Source organism: Durio zibethinus, chromosome 6 (assembly GCF_047325235.1).
Source record: "Durio zibethinus cultivar Kanyao isolate XHJ-2024 chromosome 6, ASM4732523v1, whole genome shotgun sequence".
Classification (NCBI taxonomy): Eukaryota; Viridiplantae; Streptophyta; class Magnoliopsida; order Malvales; family Malvaceae; genus Durio; species Durio zibethinus.
Window position 1 is genome coordinate 7,153,771 of NC_143167.1, and position 22,099 is coordinate 7,175,869.

Here is a 22,099-nt window from a genome sequence, read left to right on the forward strand (position 1 = left end):
AGAGAAGAGAAGAATGATTTTTTTTTTATGAAATAGGAGGAAGAAGTGAAATAAAAAAATATTTAGATTTTATAAGTTTTCATTTTTTTTAGAATATTTATAAAAATTTTAAAATTTTTTAGAATTTTAGAATTTTTATTCAAAAATTTAAAATATTTTTAGAATCTTTTAAAATTTTTCGCAAATATTTTAGAATTTTTAGAATTTTTTTATAGAATTTTTTAGAACTTTTAAAAAAAATTTAGAATTTTTTTAATTTCTTAGAAATTTTTAAGATTTTTAAAAATTTTTACAAAATTTTCAAAATATTTAGATTTTTTGTAGATTTTTTTGAATTTTTCTTCTAATGTTGATGTGATATTGATAATATAACACTAATTGAATTTTTTGATATGTATCAACATTTTATTAGATGCTTATACGACATCAATGTTTAGAATTAATAATATTAACAGTTGAAGCAAATTAATATATAAAAACGTAATTTAAGTATCTAATTAAAATTTTTTTTGTTTAGATATCATATTAAAAAAATATAATAATTTAGAGGTCAAATTCGACATTACTCCAAAAATATTTTTGAAAAAGAAAAAAAATTGCATATTTATAATCTATAACTATAGATTAAAATTATTTCTTAGGAATACTTAGGTGACATATGGCAAGGCAAATGATAAATTCTTTGCCTACCACGTCTTTTTAAAATTTTTTTAAAAACCTTTTTTCAAAAATTCTTTTAAAGGTTAATATGTTGACATGTGACTTTTGTTATAATTTATTATTTTAATTTTTTAAAAACGTGTTTTTAAAAAATTATTTGCTTAAAACCTCTCTTTTAAGGAATAGTATTGTGACATATAACAACCCATGTGGCCAGCAAAGTAAATCCTTTGATTGTCACGCGTCATTTTTTTTTTTTTTTTCATATTTCAAAAATCTTTAAGAGTTAGTATGTTGACATTGTGCCAAGCAAATATTTAAAAAAAGAAAAGGGGTTTTTCAAAACATATTTTTTTTATTTGTTTAATTATAATTATAATTATAATAAAAATAAAAAATAAAAAAGGCGGTGAATAGAGGGAGGAGAAAGTATTGTTGAAAATTACAAAATCTTTCAAATTTTTTGCAAAACCAAACATTTATATAATAAAAAAATCTCTAAAAATATATTCAACTCAAAAAAATCAATCTTAAAAATCCTAAAACTAACCAACATATTAAATCTTAATCATATATTAAGACATAAAAAAAATGCAACTAAAGCTATAATCAATCGAAAAAATAACTAAATAAAAATTCAACTAAAAAACCCACAAAAATAACAAAAAAATTATTTAAAAAATTACCAAATTTAGAATTTAAATATTTTTTAAAAAAGTCTCCTAAAAACAAAAAATTAAAATTAAAGACCTAAAGATATTAGAATTGAGAGTTTTTTAATAAATTTCAAAAGAAAAAAAATATAATTACAATTAATAAAAAAAATTAATTACAATTAATAAACACAAACAACTATATAAAAAAGACTCTTAAATATAAGATTTTCAAACTCTTTTTTTACCAAAAAATAAAAATTTTAAAATTATTTTTATAAAATTAAAAAAATTCCCCACACTAAATAGGAGTAGCATTCTAGTGCATTCCCCCACACAATAAAACTAAAATCTAAGACGCTAACTAACTCAAAGCAATGTATATTTATGTATAGTAATTAATTGTTATTTCCTTTTAAGTTATTGCTTGTCACTCCACAAAATGGGGAATCTATTATTTTGAGAAGGGTACGAAATGGCAGCCTCCTCATCCAAAATTTGAGATATGATATTAATCTCGTAAGGTAGCATTTACAATATTTATACTATTCATAGGTTTTTTTTTTATATATTTTATTCTCATCTACTAATTGAATTTTAAAAATGGTGAATACAACATTAAGCATGAAGTTGTAGCCTTATTCAGTTTTGTTTGGTACATTTTAAAAAAAAAAAAAAAAAAAAAAGGCAGAAATTGGAAGCTGTGGAGCAAATGTATAACACACACCAGGCCAAGAACTTCTGAATGTACATATAAATTACAAATTAATGTGTGAATTCTGGATTCAAAAGAGATTTATCCTTCAGCTGAATCAAGTCCATGCTTTTTCCATTCAAAAATTCAGAATACCAATTGGCAGAAAGCTTAGGATACCTTGTTAAATCTGGATCATCCAAATCTACATAATATAGGCCATAGCTTGGTTCATAGCCACCCACCAATTCGAACATATCCATGAACGACCATGTGAAATATCCTCTCGTATCTGACCCGTTCCTTCATAAGTAAAATTAAGCAATTACATCAAACAAGTGAATTAATGTTTTTTTTTTTTATAAAAAGATTCTCAAAACTTGAGATATGATATCAGATTACAAGTGTTGAGATTTAAATTTTAAACAATCCATATGTTAAAAGAAACATTATTCAACTTATATGGATACAAATTGAGTCCAAATATCCAGCAGGATAGAAAGATCCTGATAAATATTCATATTTTCTTTTCCAAATGATTCTGCAAAGTTAACACAAAGAGCAGCCTAGACAAAAGAGGAAGTAGCACACCTACCAGTAAAAGTGACATTCAACAATATTTGTAAACGCCTTTTTTTTTTTTTTTTGGTCTCAATCCAGTCTTTCCTCATCACTGTCAATTTAGTTTTATCGTGCAGCTTAGTGTGGGGAGAATTATGAAGGTGGCAAAGAACAATAAAAAGTCATTGGCTTGTTGCTTCTTTATATTTTGATGCCAATAATAAGAAAACATACCTTACGGCATCAAGCACACTTTCAATGTATGCATTCAAATACTTAATCCTTGGCCAGTCTTCCAAAGAAGAATTCCGTCGCATCCTTTGACCTAACAAGTTTAATCAATTAGACCTTAATATTCAATATACAAAAATGTATTCACAAATCATTGTTGAACAATTTCACATCAACAGTGATAAACCCTGCAGCTAACCCCAAGCATAGCTCTTGATTCATCAATAATTTTCTGTTCAACGTTGGACAAGAACATTCTAAAAAGTGGAGGTAGTAACATATATAGTTGCTTTATCCTATAAATATATATATATATATATACATACATATATATATATATATATCATATAGGATAATCCTTTCTCTCCCAGAATAATGAAGGTACAATTACAAAACCTGGGATGCTAGTGAAATGACTGAAAAATCCATTTAATTCTAGAAAGACTACATGATAATTTTCAAAGCAAGATTACATATATAGAATGAGGATTGATTATGTTTCCCCTTCAATCAAAGGCTTAATTCACATGCCAAAGGAAATCAAAACCACCTATATATATACATATACATATATATATATATATATTATATAACTTATAAGGGTGGCATGAGTTGTGATTTCAACATGCTAAGTACAGCCTTAATCAAAATTGAATAAACCTTTTCTCTGTGGGATCATTCCACATTGACAAATTTAGCATGCCTTAAATGTTGCATTTCATCATTTTCATATCATACTAGGTCTGAATTAATAAAAATTGTGATAGTTTCATTTGAAATATGATTTTACTACTGAAATAGAGAGTTTTACACTCACAATCTATCCATCAGCTGCAAGCAAGCATATTAGTTTGTCCAAAAAATAACACACTTAAGCACCTACCGGCTATCACCAAAAGAAGAAGAAGAATAAGAAAATCCAACAAATCTAATTATATCTCTCATTTGCAGATAAAATGACTTTTTCCACTGAGAGAGAGAGAGAGAGAGAGAGAGAGAGAGACCATTTTCATGGATATAAATAGGAGGATTTCCAAAAGCTTCCTTGAAATACTCTAGTAACCTTTTGAGGCCCCAAGGTACAATAGGAAACTGAGTCAAACAATAGCAGGTTAGTGATGCATTAAACTAACCCCTTGGACACTTAAAAATTTGGCGTTTAACTCACCTCAAATGTTGATGCATTATATTGTAAAGCTGCAAGAACAAGAACGTAAGTACACAACACTCCAAGCAGGGATGTGGTTAAGAGCAGTGTTGATTTGTCAAGCTACATTAACGTAAAGCAAATAAAAGTAGTTTGGAAAGATAAAAAGGCATCATTTTTTTTTTGAAAGCTCACGGTAACTGAAAGTAGAATTAATTCATATTAGTTTTAAAGGGAGGACAGCACATAAAACAAGGCGGTCAAAATATGCTTGTGAAGACACATAAACACCCTGGTTTCATATGCAAGATGACATACGCATTAATTCTAGACCCATATCTGCCATAACATCTCTGTGCTCGATCTGTAAGCTGCTAGGCTGGTCCTTAACAGACATTGTAAGGTAGAAGTTCAGCCCGATAAAGTCAAATGAATCTTTGATCTGCTTGGATTCAAAATTAGTGAAGGCTGGCATCCTTGAACCAGCAATCTCCTTCATAGAGCTAGGATAATCTCCGTATACCAGGGGATGCATAAACCTAAAATATAGAAAAAACTAAGATTTAGTTAATAACTACACTGACAATACAACAAAGACGTATGCCCAGAACCATATGTAAGAGGTTGATGCTGCAATCGCTAGAGGATTTTCAAGATGATTCAAGGCAAATAATTGTTATGTAACTTTAAATGTAGAGCTGTGTCTTACCAACCAATGTAGAAATCATTGGCCCTCTCAGCTGCAATTATGTCTTCTGTTGTGTTTGTTAAAGGAACATACCAATAGCTGAAGAGGTTCAGCCCTATAAGTCCATATTGATTGTCCCGCATTAGTTTTTCTTTGAAATGATCAACTTAAACTTGATACCTCATTGGCCACAAATATTCACACTCAGTTAAAACTCGTAGTTGGAGCATAATCATAAATAGACGTAAGTTTCAAGAAGAATTATAAGCAGCCAAGGAAGGAGCTGGATTCTTGTTTTCAGCTCCTTACAGTTGAGTTAAATGATTTATTATTACAATGACCAAAGCTTCGGTGTACCTAATAGTTTTCCTTGTATAGCTTTGCCACTGCTGCATGCGCTAATAACATATTATGAGCCGCCATATATGGTTCGGTTGATGAGTTGCCTTTTGAACAATTAAATGGAAGAGAGGCAGAGCATCGTTGAGGTGGCAGAAATCCGAGGTCATAGCCTCCTAAAACAAACACATTGGCCTCATTTAGAGTAGTCCAATGTAGAACCCTATCACCAAACTCTCTGAAGCATACATCTGCATAAGCTGTAAAATCTCTCCTGTATAAATACATTAAAACTTTTCCTAATTAAAGCAAGAGGTATTATGGAAAAAATTCATTTGTTACAACTTAAGGAGGGAAACTTTACACAATTTTCCGATCAACCCATCCTCCATACTCATCTTCAAGTGCCTGTGGAAGATCAGCATGATGTAATGTAACATGTGGTTGGATTCCTGGTTGCCAAGAAGCAAGACATATCAACAGAAGAAAGGCAATTCATTATTTGTTTAACAGTAGACATTCTAAAATACTTTTTCCATCTAATCGAGGAAGACTACTCCCACAGGATAAATATATTAGTATTAGCCTCATTTATGGTGAAACATAGGCTCTAACCATTTCTGATTAGTTCATTAATGAGATTGTTGTAATATTGCAAGCCCTTCAAATTGACAGGTCCTCTTCCATCTGAAGGAAAAATGAAAAATCAGCATTTCAATTGCGCAAAAGAACCAGAATCGAATTGCATCTTTCGTGCTGGTTAAAAAATGAGCACAGATGATGTGTCCTACTTGGGATGAGTCTTGACCATGAAATGGAAAATCTGTAGGCATCCAAGCCTGTATCTACCATGAGTTGAACATCTTCCTGCAAGAGACTTGTAAACCATATCATTCATCATTTTCTTGTGAATGATGTATTATGATCAACTATAATAGATTCTAGATATAAGGAACTTTACTCGATATGGTAGATATATATAATTTTTTCAGTGTTATTTGATAAAAAAATGCAATATGATACCGTAGAAGGAAAACATTTTTGACCCAGAAATTCTTCATATAATGCTTGAGGATGAAGAAATATAAAAATTCAGAGAGGTTGCCTAAAATTTGCATCAGAATTCTAGCGGCAAGTGCCACATTTTCTGGTAAAAAAGAAGATTTTGTGTTTCCACTTTAAGAAATCAAGAACTGTTATGTTAACTTCTGAGGATGTATTAAACATAAATCATTATGAACTTAAAAGGGCCGTGTATTACTTATAATGTTAATAGGATTTTCAACCATTTCTCTCCTTTTTGGTTGGAAGCTGGAAGCTCTTGATTGATTGCTTAGTGATGATAAGCATTCTAAGTGATCTTCTTGATGCTTAGAGAAACAAGAAATAATTATCTATTGAAGCTATGCAGTTTCTCAAAGACATATAGTTGAGAATATATTCTGAATATCCATGCATGTAAGACTGCTGCTTACATGCAGCACGCACTTTTATAGGTGCAAAATGCTATCAGACTTGGTGTTTAAAGTAAAAACTCATATGTGAAAAGAAAAGATTTGCTTGAAAATTGTTTTCAAATGTTTCTAAACAAGTTATGTTGTCAATAGTCAGCTTTCTTGTTTACTATTTATTGGAGTTCGGATATATGCTTACTGCTATGTTTAACTTGGTCTCCGTTCTGTTCTCACATTGGAGTTGTTGTTCCTGGATAGTGGAACTTGCTTTGTATAACATTCTAGTGACTTAACAAATTCCACAAGCAATTCAAAAGGAGGAAGAAAGAAAGAGAAGGTTTTCCAGTGTGATAATAGAAGAATTAAAGAACCTTAAAATCAATGCTTTATTATAGGGAAAGGAGAACCACATGTATACCTTGTACTTGTGATACCCATCACATGCTATTTCTCCATTGGTTTCATTCATATACCCTGAGGCAATTAATCAGCTATATCAGATCTCATATCAGCATATAATATCTCAAGCTTATCGCTTTATAAATTCGTACAAGGATCCATTTTGTTTATCCTTCTGAAGGCCTCAATCCATGGAAAAAAGCAGATCATCTCTTGCAAAGGTCATGAAGCAAAAAAAAAAAGGGTCTATCTCTCTCCCTTCCTCTCTACCCATCAAAGCTCCTAGCCTTGGTCATGGAGTACTCATACATAAATAAATACTATATGCAAGCAATTCTCTATTGTAATTTCTACTAGTTTTATGGAGCGTTAAATGATTTCCGAGATATTCCAACACCTCACTGTTTCGAACAGATCGCCAGCGTAAAAAGAAAGGACAAAAGTTCCCCTGACATATAGGAAATCTGCCTCTGTCCATACATGGACCCATTTGATATACCGAGATTTGCCCCAAAACAGCCACCAACTAGTACCACAAAAAGGAAATAAAACACAGAAAAGGCAAAGTGAGGGAATTTTAGAGAAAAAATAGTACCAGCATGAGCAAAAGTATCCCAGATACTGGGAGTCCTCCCATCTTCATTAGCCGCACCTTCATACTTTTTTTTTGTTATTTGCAAGCACAAATTCAACATCATTAATAATAGAACTACAATATTTCCATATCAGATATATGGCAATCTGATTTAACCAGACCAGACAGACCTGATAAGCTGAAGTTGATGCACCGAAAACAAAGCCCAGTGGGAAGTCATTTCTGCTATATCCATCAGCAGCAAATACTACTAAATTTAACTGAAAAATGAGGAAGAAGTTTAAACCCAGAACTAATTTTGCAGCTTCCATTTTGTTATTAACTCAAGAGTGCAACAGATTGTCCCTCAGTGCTGGAAATGAATGGTCAGGACTTGGGACTTTGTTCCACATGTCCAATATCCTCAATTCCCCTCATCCATCATATCATGTAGGAACAGAATTGCTTCCGAGTTGACATCCTCCAACACTTCACAGGGGTCCACAACGCCACTCCAAGAATCTTGTGATTATTTCGTAGGCATTTTATTTTATCGTTTTCTTCGTTTAGATTTCGTCATCTTGGGCTTGGCAATATAAATATGCCCACATTTACATTAGAATTCGTCTGGCTAGTTTGTCCCAGCCCATTGATGTCCAATCATACACTGATGGACTAAAAACGATGGGATTAACTATACTTTTTAACATCATGTAGTAACAGTCAATCTTTATATGATATTCTTTATCATCTTCTATCTACTTTCTACAGGCTGCAACTTGTGATTTGTGTGGTGGGGATAAGTATAAAGACTCCCAGATAAACTTGTTCAGGCTGAGTTATTTGTTCGGAGTTGGATAAAATTGTTTTTATCCGACTTAAAATATTATTTAATAAATAAAAATATTTTTATTTAATTTTAATTTTAAAATATTGATATTTTAGTTTTTTAAAAAAAACCGAGCCTACTAATCCCAACAGAGTGACCTAAGTTTTTATTTCGATTCCATCGTATTTTTTATATAACTATTGAATTTATCATATTATCAATTAAATTTAGTTATAAATATTATTTATATTTATTTATCATAAATTTTTTATTAAATTTTTTTTCAATCATAACTTTAAAAAATTTTTTAATTATAATTATAATAATTTTTTTTAATTTTATCAAAATCAATTTTATTACTTATCCAAAAACAAATTTAAGTCAGTCGTAGACAAAAGTTTCCAAATACCATCCCAATCTAGCCTATGAACACATCTAAGCCAGCAATCCTAGGGACCAAAACTTTTTCTTAAGACTGATACAACAAAAACTGATGGTTAATCATGTACATATGGATTTTGATGTTGCAACAATTATTCACATGTTCAACAACACTCCTGCAACTAGGTGTGGTATATCGCTTCCATTTGTTTCCTTCTTGTATATCAGCCCGGACTGATAGTTCGGGAGAATTCCTGCTTACCATAAGGGAATTTGCCTGAGAAAAACAATATTTCAAAGTGAATTTGTTGTTGGAAATCTTGCTTTATGAGGGCTATTAACAGGCTAAATCCCATGACGATCCAGCTTTCCTTGTGACTGTTGGGGTGTCCTCGGTGTATCCCTTGCTGCATGAATATGTTCTAACGAGACTGGAACATCAATCCTGGATGGCCTGTTCCCGGGATCCGTAGGTAAGTGTAGACACCCATTTCGTTCGGGCTCGTGTTAGATTTCTCGATTTCGATTGTCAAGGTCAGCGGGTTTTTGTGATGCCTATTGAGCTTTTTGGACTTCGGATAAGCCTACTCTAATTTCAAAACCAATGAAAGGTTTTATGTTGTTTGGGTTTTAGGCCCGATTGTAGCAATTTTGGTGTGGGTTATGGCTCACTGACTGTTTGATTTTTACTTTTGTTTTGGTATGGGCTATGGCCCACTGATTGTTTTATTTTTTTTCCGTTTTATTTATTTTACAAAAATTAACTAAAAAAGAAAGAAAAAATCTGAAGGTTTTATGGGATTCAATTAAAAAATCAAATCTGTAAAATAGAAAATTAAATTAAAAGATGTGATTGAATCTTTTTTTAAGAAAATGGTAAGAGTCTCGATAGATTAGGGCATGGTTTAAATCCAAATCAGGAATGGCACAATGACTGGAATCAATTTTAATAAAATCCTAAATCAATTAGTGGGATTTAATTGAATGAAATCTCTAAAATTTTTATGAAAATGAACCTTATAAATAAAACCCTAAATCACACAGAAAAAGGGAGAGGGAGAAAAATTTTAGGCGTAAAGGAAATTTTTATTTTTCTTTATTGGGATGCTTTTACAGATCTGAGTTTTGTTTGTGTGAAAATTGGTTCTTGGGATTGTGTTGGATTCTACACGATTGTTGGTTTCCTTTGAAAATTTTGATTTATGGAAATCTAAAAATTTTGAGTTTTAGGAAGAACATCTAAATTTTGTTATTGAAGTTTCCGGTCATACTTGGGGTTTTCGACCAAAGTCCAGCAAGTTTTTCAGAAATTGGGGGCTAAATCTAGTTTCCAATTATCATATTTGGAGAATTTAGAGAGAGACAGACAGAGAAAAGGGGTTTTAGAGAGAAAGAGGGATAGGTTGGTTCTGAAGGAAACAAAATTTTCTTGGAATTTATGCGGACCTGGTATGACGTCGTTTTGGTAATGGTTTAACCAGTTCAACCCGCGTTAGATCGGCGCGCACAACCTACATGTTAAACTTGACCCGTTTCACAGGTAATTTTTTTCCTTTTTCACTTTATTTTTTGTTTTTATTATTATTATTATTATTATTATTATTTGACTTAGTATCTTAAATTAAACAATTTTCTATTTTTTTTGCCTTTATTTTGTCCATTTTACTATTAAAAAATGACCAAAAAATTTTTTTAAATTAAATTTATAATTCATACCAAACTATGGAAAGATTTTTTATGAATTTGATTTTTTATGCATTTTACCAAACTATTAAAGGATTTCATCTATTAATTTTTTACAAAAAAAATTTATAAAATATTTTGTTTTGATCTTATTAAACTATTGAAAAATGTGCATTCAAATCTTACCAAACTAATAAAAAATTTAATTCAATTTCTAAAAATAAATTTATCTCACCGAACTATTAAAAAATCTGCATTAAAGTAAATCTTATCAAATTATTAGAAGATTTTACTAGTTATTTTCTTAAATAAAATATATCAATGAATTCGACTACAAAATCTATTCAGAGTAGGATATTAGTCTTTTTAAATACTCATAAGGTGAAATGATTATTTTAAATTGTTATCAAACTAGTAGAGTAATTTTAGAATCAATTTTTAATATTAAATATTTTGATAAATCATAAATATGGTTAAAGCTTGGATAATTTGAAATCAAATTTGTATTATCCCTTAGATGAGCATTGTAAGGGTGCTATAACCTTTCTCATGTGTAATCGTATACTTGAACATAAATTTTGGTTTCATGGATTAGAATCTACTATTTAAAAATATCTAAATTAATCTTAAGACACTTTTTTAAATAAGATAAATTTTATCAGGTGATCAATCACACCTAAACAAAAAAAATCTAAAGTCTATATCTAGTGATGAGTTTACAGATATATATGTTATGACAGTAAGAATAGGAAAGCAATAGTAATGGAAGTGTCACAGGCCGCTCATTATTTAGATTGAAATCACATATCTGTACGATACCAAGACTACTTATAGTCAATGTCAACTTTTCGCGAGTTTATTTTCTCATGGAGAACTTCATATCGATCCTTCAAACTGTATACTTGTGAGCTCTTACTAGCTCAAACCCTATAAAATCACACATAACATTCCCAAACTCAATAGGGAGAAACTCAACTCCCATCATATCACCATTATTAGCACCCATATCTGCTTGCCCAACTCTCTTGCTGCACACAAATGACATTTCTCATAGGTTTCTCACTTATGCCGTTAAGGATTAAGTCGAGATCCCGTCATATGAGGCATTGGCCACAGTACTCATTCATTGTCGATGTAGAGTGGTCATCCTAGCTCCACTGCACCTCATGTGTTGTTTCCACATTTGATCTAATACATACGCAATCCATTTCTCGTTGGTGCCATTACATTGCTTCACCTATGATCACATAATGTTACGATTTTGATGCACCCTTGTTGATCATGACCCTTAGTTGAATGAATGACAACCTATTTTGTCACACATCGATGCATCTCGTTGGACGTGACTCATCACACCAATTGTATGCCTGCGATACCGACACTTCGATATGCCCTTCTAGACGTGGTGCTTAGGTCAACTGCACTCATACGGCACCACCCATAATAGACCCTAACATGGTGGTATTCAAACATTTCAGTCCTTCCAAGGTCACCTCTCTAGGTGTAACCCTCTAGCCAATTGTCCTCGTGGCGACACCTTAACGCTTGTTATCTTAGACTCAAACTCAAGCTTAGATATCTCACAGGCTTCACTGCCTTGGCTCAATACCACCAGAAAACACAAGTTATCATACTTTTACTCTAACTCAGCTCTACACGCAACCATGTTTTCACGATGGTTCCATAACTCGTCTGCCTTGACTTTGGCATATCTCAAGAGGTAATTCAATGCTCTAGGATCCACTGATCCATTTTACACATCATCCACTGACTTACTCGATCTCAGGGTTTACCAATCCACTTGATCTTTAGGATCCACTAACCCATTCAGACTCAAAGCCATCCCAGTGGCCGACATCTATTCAAAAGGTTTCATATTTGGTTCAATTAATCAGTGCAATTCTACCTTGTTCAAATCTCATCTAGTCTGCTGACTAGATCCCACCTAAATGCCAATACCATCAACTTTACTCCACTCAGTCGATCCTTTAACCTATAAAACTTATAAGGTCTTGTCAATTGGCCAACTCCTATTTGCTTGTTCCACTAAACTACACACTGTTGTGGCCTGCTGACCACCACATCTCATAAGGCCTTCTCTCTCAGCCAACACAAGCACGATCCACTGATCGGCACAATCTCGTGGTCTTCTAACCATAAAAATTTATGGTCTACTGACCAATATCAACTCATGGCTTCAATCCTTGGCTAACTCAAACTTATTTACCTCTGCAGAGTGGCTCCACACTTGGACTTTAAACATTCAGCTCGTACCCCCACTAGGGCATTTACAACACACAACAAGTGCACCTGTTAATAATTGATCTTAATAAACTTAACTTAAGTCTCTCGGGACAAGACTTTTTTGGCCCACATGACCTCACACAAAACCCTTTTATGGTATAGCCCCTCTTGCATTTCAATCTTAACATGATTTTTCCCACTGTAAGGGCATTAAATGCTTGTATGCCCCAACACTTTTCGTTATATGAGGTTAGACTCTCATGCCTTTTCGCTTGGCATCCAAGAGTCAACTCGAAAGCCTTTCACCTAGTCTAATTTCTCCACAGCACGCATTTATGGCTCTTTACCGAGCCACATAGCCACAATATCACGATCTCGCCTCAATATCTCTCTTTGAGCTTAACATTACTTCGATCTATCATTATTATGCCCACACCTAGGGTCACTTTAGTCCCACAATTGAGCCAAACGTGGCTCTGATACCAAAATGTCATGGGATATGCATTCTTTAGACCAAAACCATACATCTGTGTGGCATCAAGACTACTCATAGTCAAGGTTACTCTTTCGTGAGTCTATTTTCTCATAGATAGCTCGATATCGATCCTTCAAGCCATATACTCGTGAGAGCTTACTGGCTTAAACCCCGTAAGGTAGCATGCAATATTTTCAACCCAATTCTTATTATATCACCATCATCAGCACACATCTTTACTCATAGACTTCAAAGTCTCAAACATCGATCATCGAATTCTCATAAAGGTGTGCAACATCGACTTTCTTGAGGATATTTCAATCTAGCATGGTAAAAACCTAATACCATGCTCGCTCGCATTATACGCAAACTCTCGTGCCTCAAACCTGAAGACACAACATGAATGTTGGTCAACAACTAGCCCGGAGCCATAGTAAGCTCATTTTGTCCCACAAAAATCATATCTTAGAACCTCAACCTTTAGCCTTATTCTAGGCTACTCGCATGTATGATGGACACCCAACATCATACTCATCCCACATCGTAAAACTTAGGTGTACTACCTCAGTTGCAGCATATCTCTACCGAATGGCCACATGGGTCTAATAGCATACCTGCCTCCTAGCCAACTTATCTCTCAAGCTTAATGATGCCCTTTTTATGCAAATACCATCTCATAATCCTTGGTTATTTATCGAACTAACTCAATGAGGGAAAATTGAAGGGCATAGTGAATGCTAGCATTTAATCCTACGATTTAATTCTAAAGCACAATACAAGGCTCTTCGGCCCCAACCGTCTCTGGGTTTACCATGACCTGATAAGACATTGTGCCACACTTATGACTTAATGATATCCACCCACCTAGACACCACATGTGCTTAGAAGTAGCTCACTTTAAACTAGCCAGGCCCCTGCCTGCCTACTAGCCAAGGGGGTGTTAAAAAGCTGACACCAGTTGTCCTCCTAGAAAAAGCATAGGAGAAATTGTAATTCTGCTACCAAGAATCGTAAGACTATTTGAAATAGGAACACTTTTTTCCCCAACCATCTTTAGGCCCTTTTTCAGCCAAACTCAAGGCTTAGTGCCTGTCTCTTGGCCACCATAATTTCAGCATTCCAGTCATCGCTCCACCAACCTACTTGAGGGTGCCCATGCACAACTTTGATCAATAACACCCGACTGGCTAGCAAGCTCTAGGGTTTTTGCAAATTAGCTCGTACTTGCCTATGCATCTTAGTGCTAGAGCTCTCACTACCCACACATTCAATCAATAACATGCTCTCAGGCTTACATTACTCGTGCATAGCTCTAGAATCACTGCCTCGACCACAAGACCTCATCAGTTGCTCAGCTTCAAATCAGTAGCTCAGCTAAGAATCAGTCATGGCAAGATCGAGGCACACCAGGGCCTGACCATGATAGGCAGCTTGTGCTTCTTTCTTAGAGTACTCGCCCCTAACCTTTTGCCCATTATCCTTAACATTTTTTTGTTTACATTTAGGAATGGTTTTGCCCCATTCCACTAGTGTTTCTTCCTTAAACCCAGCTCTCGCATCATCCATTGCCCGTCGTCCCGAAAGTAACTCTAATAGTACAGCACAAAAGCTGTGCACATCATTCTTTCGGGTAAAACAACCTGCGAGGTTCAAACTAGTTCATTAGTAGGGGAGATATCCTTCTGTCAAAATCTGCTTAATAAATCTTCCTTTTCAAAAGAAGATAGTAAGAAAATAAGTTCAAGAAAAGAAAGATCATATCAATATACCAAGATGGTGGCTATTTCCAATGTCATGTCTTTCAAAAGCACTATAACTTCCAACCTGAAGAGTACTGAAAAAACTAAATTTACAAGCCCAGTTTGACTTCCCCAACAAAGGGGTCTTGCTCAATCTTTCAACCTTTCCCCTTTTCAGTCTACCATAGTTATAGTTGTCTGTATTGCAGACTGCAGTTAGTTCCACCTCCCATAGTTTTTCTTTTAGTTTAATTTCCCTAATAATGAAACAAACTGGTCGCTGGTATGATCATGTGCTCAATGTATTAAACCTATTATGTTCAATAGCTCTGAGCCTTTGGCAAATGTTATAGACAGGGGAAGAAGCAAAGACATACCGGCTCAGTGAGAAAATACAACAAAGGTCGTAAGAAATGAAGGAGATCATAATAGAGGCAAAATTTGTGTAGGCATGGTAGTTTTGACAGTAATAATAAGATTAGTACGCAACTGCTATGAAGTTTGTTATAAAAACCTTATTGCTTAATCTTATTTCATTTACTAAGCAAGCCAAAATATTCAACTTCAGTTCATTCATTACGTTAACCCAGTAGGCAATTTGAGAGGAGTCTTAAGCTTGACTAACTAATGAATTCCAGGTGAGAACTGATTTACAACCTAGTCAAGCCAAATGCCAAAAAAAAAAAAGTGTAAAAAGGTGATTAATTCTTCTTGGGCTACCCAGGAAACATAGGGCATCTAACTTTTTCACTTAAACATCTCAAACATTTCAAGAAAGGTACAAAGACAGAACATGCTCGTGGCCAGCATGGATTAATATCAGCTTTTTAAGATTAGTATGCTCCATTTATGGCTGTAATAGATTAACTGTAATGTGAAATCTTATTCTACTTGTCCTTCTTTCTTTTTTCTTTTCTTATTTTCATATTTTTATTTTTCTCATTAATAGCACGCAACAGATAAACATGTCAAATCACTCTCTCTACTCATTATCACGGTCACATGTTTTAAGTGTAACTCTTTCCATGGAAACAAGTATAGATGGTATTTAAAAGAAAGTTGATGCAAACCTGTTTCTACATATTCCAGGGCTGTATAACTTTGGGTTCCAACGACTCTGGTTGAAACATGGGTGTTATCACCAGTTGTACCATCTCCTGCCAAGCCAAAATCTGAAAGCTTTGCATTGTAATCCTACACGAGTTTCTATGGAAACAACATTATTTATTAAATTGAATGTTTGTTCAGTAGAAGATCTCTGCTATACAACTCAATCACAAGTCAGAACTTTTGAGGTGCAGCATTCAGAATCAAGAAGAATGTTGGAAGCCTTTAATTCACGGAAGATTTCAATAGCATCAAAACTATGACAGAAGATTACAATAGCATCTAAACTATGTAAAAAGGACAATCCCTGTGCAACACCCTTTGCAATATGCATCTGTGTAGCCCAGGAAATTGGTTGAAAACCTTCTGAAAGAAGAAAATATTAATAGCTATAGTGTTAGTATGTGACACCACATCCTATCCTGATTACTAATGAAAAAAGAAAAACAGGAAACATGAAATAAAAGTAATTCATATGCAACAATGCTACCATCCTAAGAGCTAAACCATATCACCCAGCTGTCCTGCATAAGGCTTCCGCCAATAGCAGACAACTAGATTCATACTGTTGTTTAACCTCATACTTTTATGAGGCATTGGTACATAGTATATGATTTAACATAATAAGTAGAAGATTAATGGAAAAAGAGTTATCTGCAGAAACAGACATCCTTACTTTTAAATAAATGATTCTCCAAACTTCCCTTTGGCATAAACTTATCTGCACAATAACCAATGAGTTTCGCAAGATTTTTGTGGTGGAGCTGACCAAATAGTTAACTTCCGCCTACAAGTTGATCGGAATGGAATGAGGTTCACTTATGAACTAGAAAAACTGAAAAGAGGAAATGAAACTTATAAACAAGAGTAAATACAAGCCATTCCTTGAGGCCTTGAAAGCTTTCCGCCCTGAGTCTTTTGATAGCTACTACGATTCCAGTTCCCGGCTTGGTAGGAGCAAAAGTGTTCTCATCAATCAAACCTTTAAAAACACAACCAAACTCTCATTCTCCAAGAGGCGTTTCTGACCGGGAGTTTTGGGTGGCATTTTTTAGATCACAAAAGCTAAAAGACTTGAGATTGCTAGAAACAGATGTGTGACGTTTTGATGCCATGAATGCTTTGTTTGAAATTTCCAGAGGTGATTTCTGGATGGAAGAGGTTGATTCCTGCTTTGTGTTACTGTTAGTCTTTGCACCACCTAAAATAATAAAAAGCAGAAGTTATAAATTTATTGGCTTCTAAGCCATATCAAAGGTGCAGCAAATTCTTCTGCCTACTGGCCTGACACACCCCCTAAAAAACACACACACACAATCCAAAAAACCTAGAAAGCTAGAAAATGACCATAATACTGCAATGTCAATGTTCATGCATCCAATGAATTATGCTCATGCAAAATTCTTCGTCTTTAATACTACTTCACCACCAAAAAAGAAAAAAAAAAAAAAAAGAAGATAGTTGCTGCAAAACATACAGTTCTTGGTGGGAAAATCCCCCTGCCTTTTGTTGAATCCGGTGAATCTGCTTTGGTGAAGGTTTGGTGCTATCATCTTAATTTAATTATAATATAAGTAATTGATCGCGTTAAAGGACTGATCTCTCTCTCTAACTAGAAAGATAACAATAGAAGAAGAGTTCATGCAGCTAAGAGATAGGAGAAGTCCGGCTTAGTCAAATTGATATTATGACATTCAAATCTTTCTTTAATCGAGATTGCTTTGGTGTTCTTTGAATGAAAGAGATGTCGCGTCTCCCGCTGTTGGTGCTTTAGGTGTAGTACGGGCAATAGGAATAGGAAATTGCGTAACCTAGGAACATTTTATGTTCTCTGGAGTTGACTGATCTTTTTCTTTTTAGGATTCCTGTTAGCCTTAGCTAATCTGCTTTTCGAAGGTAAAAAGAAAGGCATGGGAGTTTTGGGCGTAAAAGAAAAAATTTCTGTTATCTTATGAGATTTTTAGTTCGACGAAAACAGCGCTCGTAAATGAAGCCTTTCTTTCCCCTTTTGTACGAGACCAGCATCAAAGGAATTCTCGGACAAGATGGTCATATAAAGATGGGCGGGCTGTAACCTTTTGCATTCGGATCTGACAGTGAGTATTGATTTATTGCTACTGTTGAACCCCATTGTGTTAAATTAATTTTTAGCACTTTATTTAATCAATATTTGATGAAATTAGAATTTAAAATAATTTAATATAAAGTTAGTCTTATTAAATACACAAAATTTTATTAAAATAATTGGTAAAAGAAAATTATTATAAAACTAAATAGAAAATGTTAGATATGCATTTAAACTTACAAAGTTTTTAAAAAGATTAATTGTTAAAGAAACAGTAGTGAAACATTTAGTTTTAGTTATAATTGATTATTGAAAAGTTTATTTATATTCAAGATAGATAATTATTTTAAAAGTGTTATATGTTATCATAACAAATAAATACTAAACACTAAATTTTAAGTAATTATCAATAAATTTTTTTCATCTTCTAGAGAATGATTTATTTTTGATATTATAGTATATGATTTAGGATTTATTTTTTTCAGGATCTAATAAAATGATAGAAAAATATCTATTTGGATGCTTATAAAATTTTCTTTGAATATGTTATAAAAATAATGTGATAAGAAATTGTTAATAAAAATTTTAAAATATATATTTTATTATATTATATGGTAATAGTATATACATAATTATTTATCAAGATGAAATGATTATTGACATTCACGTTGATCATTAAGTAATGAAAAAAATAAGACTGTCAAAACAACCATAAAATATAAAAAAATTAAATTTAAAATTCAATGCCCCATAAATTTAGGATGAAATAACCCAATGATAAAGGAAATCCAAAAAGTAACTCAACACAAAAGACAGCTGTCAAGCAATCAATGCATTCAGAATACTTTTCATCTAGAGTTATATAAATTTAGTGAATGGCCATTTGTTTTTTCAAAGTCAAACTTCAAAACAACCTACCCAAACCAAATTAGTATTTTTATTCCATCCATAAATTGGATGGGATTAGTATATTAATACATTTGCTGCACAAAATTATAAATAAGATAAAATAATATAATATTATGAATAAATTAAAGTAAATAATATCATTAAATCTTATTTTAATATATGTAAAGATTAAAATAAAATAATTTTATTTATTATTTAAAAATATATTTTTAAAAATTTATACAAATACAACTTTTAAAAATATAAAAAAAAAACATTTAAGTTCAATTTAATAAATTAAAAATAACTTTTTGATTTTGAAAAAATTTATTCTATATAAAAAATAATTAATTCTCTTTACAATTATATATTTTTAAATATAAACTAATCATAATTTAAAATAATAATCATCTTAAATTACGAAAAGTCCCCCCTCCCCTAACTTGTCGATTACTCTGCCTTGTGTTCCCGTTCTGTCCTTTCACCTAAACAAAACGATTGAACGAATGCCATTTTATTTTCTCCAAGAGGCCCACGTGAAAGGTTCGAGCCCGACCCGAGACCAAAATTTGCTTTAGTTAGGGCTTGGTCGGAAAGAAAAGACCATTGGGAGAGCTTTACTGGATCAATCAGACCCATCGGCGTGAAGTCTTGCGAAGAAAGAAAATTGGAAACACAGGAGAAACCAAGAGCAAAGCGTTGGAAGTAGGAAAAAGCAAAGCCGAAAAGGAAGATGAGTAGCATCGGAACTGGTTATGATTTCTCTGTTACCACTTTCTCTCCTAACGGCCGCGTTTTCCAGATCGAGTACGGCGCCAAATCCATCGACAATAGTGGGTCCGTTCTTCTTCTTTGATAATTATATTCTTCTTTTATATATTTAGGTTGCCAAAAATCTAATTTTCTTTTCAAAAAACTTTTTATTTTTGCAGAACTGTAATTGGAATAAAATGCAAAGATGGGATCGTTATGGTAATGCCTTTTTCATTTTCTTTCATTTTCTTCCATTGCTTGTTTTGAAAATGAAAATAAAATATTTAAATGTATACTAAACTGTATATTTTGCTTAGGGAGTGGAGAAGCTGATAGCATCAAAGATGATGTTACCTGGATGTAATCGTAGAATCAATTCCGTTCATCGCCATTCCGGCATGGTATTCACTATTCCGCCTTTTTTCGACGCTACATTTGGATTCTTAAGATCTCTTTCTCTTTCCCTGCTCAGATGTCATCTCAAATTTAGCACTTTATAAACCGATGATTGAGAAAAGAATCCATTTTTGTCGGTCCTTCTAAAGGTCTTAATCCAGATGAGCTTGAACGTCAATAACCATTTGGTGTTTCAAGAGTCCAGTGGAAATGTAGAATAATGAGCTGGCAGGTCATCTCTTGCAAAAGTCATGAATCAAATAGTGAAAAAAACGATTCCCTCTCTCTTTTCTTCTCTGAACACAGAAAGGCTCAGATAGCCTTGGCCACGGAGTACTGAACTGATAAATATATGCAAAGTTTCTAAAGGTCCCCCAGGGTTTAGAGAAAAGCAGAACTCAGAAGCCTGCTTGTGCTTGGTCTATCAGCTCCTACGGGAATTGGGAAATTCTTCCATGGAATAACAACTTTTGCTTTCATACATATACATGCAAGAAAATGAAACGAAATAGAAAGCAATGTGAAGGAATAAGAGAAAATCATATACCAGCATGAGCAAAAGTATCCCATATACCGGGTGTGCTAGCTCCCATCTTCATTAGCTGCACCTTCATTCTTTTCATTTATCATTTGCAACCACACAATTGAACAGTAATTAGTCAATACCCAAAGTCCAAACTTAATGGAAAACAGAATTTAAGTAGACTAGACAAACCTGATAGGCTGAAGTTGATGCACCAAAAACAAAGCCTGGTGGGAACTTCTGCTATATACATCGGCTGCCAACACTACTAAATTTAACTGAAACATCAACAAGTTTAAAGCCAAAACCAATTTTGCGGTTAATTCCATTATTATTAACACAAATTGCAGATTGAAGTTACTGAAACAAATGCTATGTTTTCCACTTGTTTTCCTGGTTTTGGAGAAAGGAATGGTTAGTGTACTTGTTTGTTCCACGTTCAAGATTCCTCCAGATTCCCAGAATATATCCATCCATCTCTTGGTCTTGGAAAGACATGTAAAAAGAACTTGTGCTTGATTGGCCAATGTCCATCCATCCTCCACTATTTTAACTACTCCATGACAACAACTGATTTTGTCCCCTTTTTTTGTCTTTTGGGTTCCTGCCGTCTGATTTTGAGAATGCAATATATGCCAAGAAACAAAAAGAACTATATCCCAGGCAGCCAGGCGTCTCATCCTTTCACTTCTCTTATTACCAAACCAAGACAATTTCATTCTTTTTTTTATAAATAATTTAAATGAGAATTTGAAGAAAAAAATGTTACAATGACTTATATTGGTGATTTTTGAAAAAAAATGAGGCTTATAATGCATAAACTTAAAATAAATAAAATATTTTATATTTTAATAAAAATTAATTATAATAAAAAGAACAATTAGCATTTGCTATTCAATGCTTGGATGATTCAATAATAAAATAATTTTGAAAAAAAAAATTGTATATCTATAATCTATAACTATAGATTAAAATTATTCCTTAAAGGACATAGTGTGGTGACATATGGCAAGACATGTGACAAGTTCTTTACCTGTCACATGTTTTTTGTTTTTTTCTAAAAACCTTTTTCAAAATATCTTTTAAAGGTTAATATATTGACTTATGACCTTTTTTATTTTTATAATTTAGTATTTTAAATTTTTTTAAAAAAGTGTTTTTAAAAATCATATATATTTTTTATTTGCTTAAAATTATCTTATGAATAATAGTATTATATCTAGGGATAGTACCGGATTGGATCGGAACGATTTTTTGTTCACCCCGAACACGATCTAATTTTATATATATATAAAATTTAAATTTGATCAGATCTAATAAATTTTTTATTTTTTCATACTTAAACCTGATTCGATCTGATATTGTATAAAATTATACCTAATTTAATCGGATCTGAAATTAATTAAATATTATTTTTAATATAAATATAAAATTAAATAAAAATGTATAATATAAAAAATATAAAATTAAATAAATAATAAAAAATAATTTTTTATATATATTAGATTAAGTCGGATTTATCTAAAATTCGATCTTAATTTTTTTTTATTATTATTTAATCCAACCTAAAAATTAATTTAAAAAAAAAAATCAATTCTAAAATATCAAATCGAATC

The 22,099-nt window shown here is 32.6% G+C and overlaps 1 protein-coding gene and 2 long non-coding RNA genes across 3 annotated transcripts; 1 reads left to right on the forward strand and 2 right to left on the reverse strand.

The window, feature by feature from the left end:
* Window positions 1-1,911: 1,911 nt before the first annotated feature.
* LOC111284281 (beta-glucosidase 11-like) lies at window positions 1,912-7,885 on the reverse strand. The gene is made up of 13 exons (XM_089762015.1): window positions 7,592-7,885; window positions 7,422-7,485; window positions 6,846-6,901; window positions 5,765-5,840; window positions 5,589-5,660; window positions 5,338-5,425; window positions 4,995-5,247; window positions 4,656-4,774; window positions 4,265-4,485; window positions 3,968-3,996; window positions 3,804-3,891; window positions 2,803-2,893; window positions 1,912-2,310 (listed from the first exon to the last, which is right to left on the reverse strand). The coding sequence occupies exons 1-13, from the start codon at window positions 7,730-7,732 to the stop codon at window positions 2,079-2,081; spliced, it is 1,530 nt and encodes a 509-aa protein (XP_089618141.1). The 5' UTR covers window positions 7,733-7,885; the 3' UTR covers window positions 1,912-2,078.
* Window positions 7,886-15,651: 7,766 nt separating this feature from the next.
* On the reverse strand, window positions 15,652-17,855 carry LOC111286039 (uncharacterized). Its single transcript, XR_016343316.1, has 3 exons — window positions 17,336-17,855; window positions 16,535-17,059; window positions 15,652-16,224 (listed from the first exon to the last, which is right to left on the reverse strand). It is a non-coding gene; the product is annotated as an uncharacterized LOC111286039 (long non-coding RNA).
* A 1,328-nt stretch (window positions 17,856-19,183) lies between these two features.
* LOC149518394 (uncharacterized) lies at window positions 19,184-20,243 on the forward strand. The gene is made up of 3 exons (XR_016343317.1): window positions 19,184-19,648; window positions 19,744-19,783; window positions 19,882-20,243. It is a non-coding gene; the product is annotated as an uncharacterized LOC149518394 (long non-coding RNA).
* The last annotated feature ends 1,856 nt before the right edge of the window (window positions 20,244-22,099 follow it).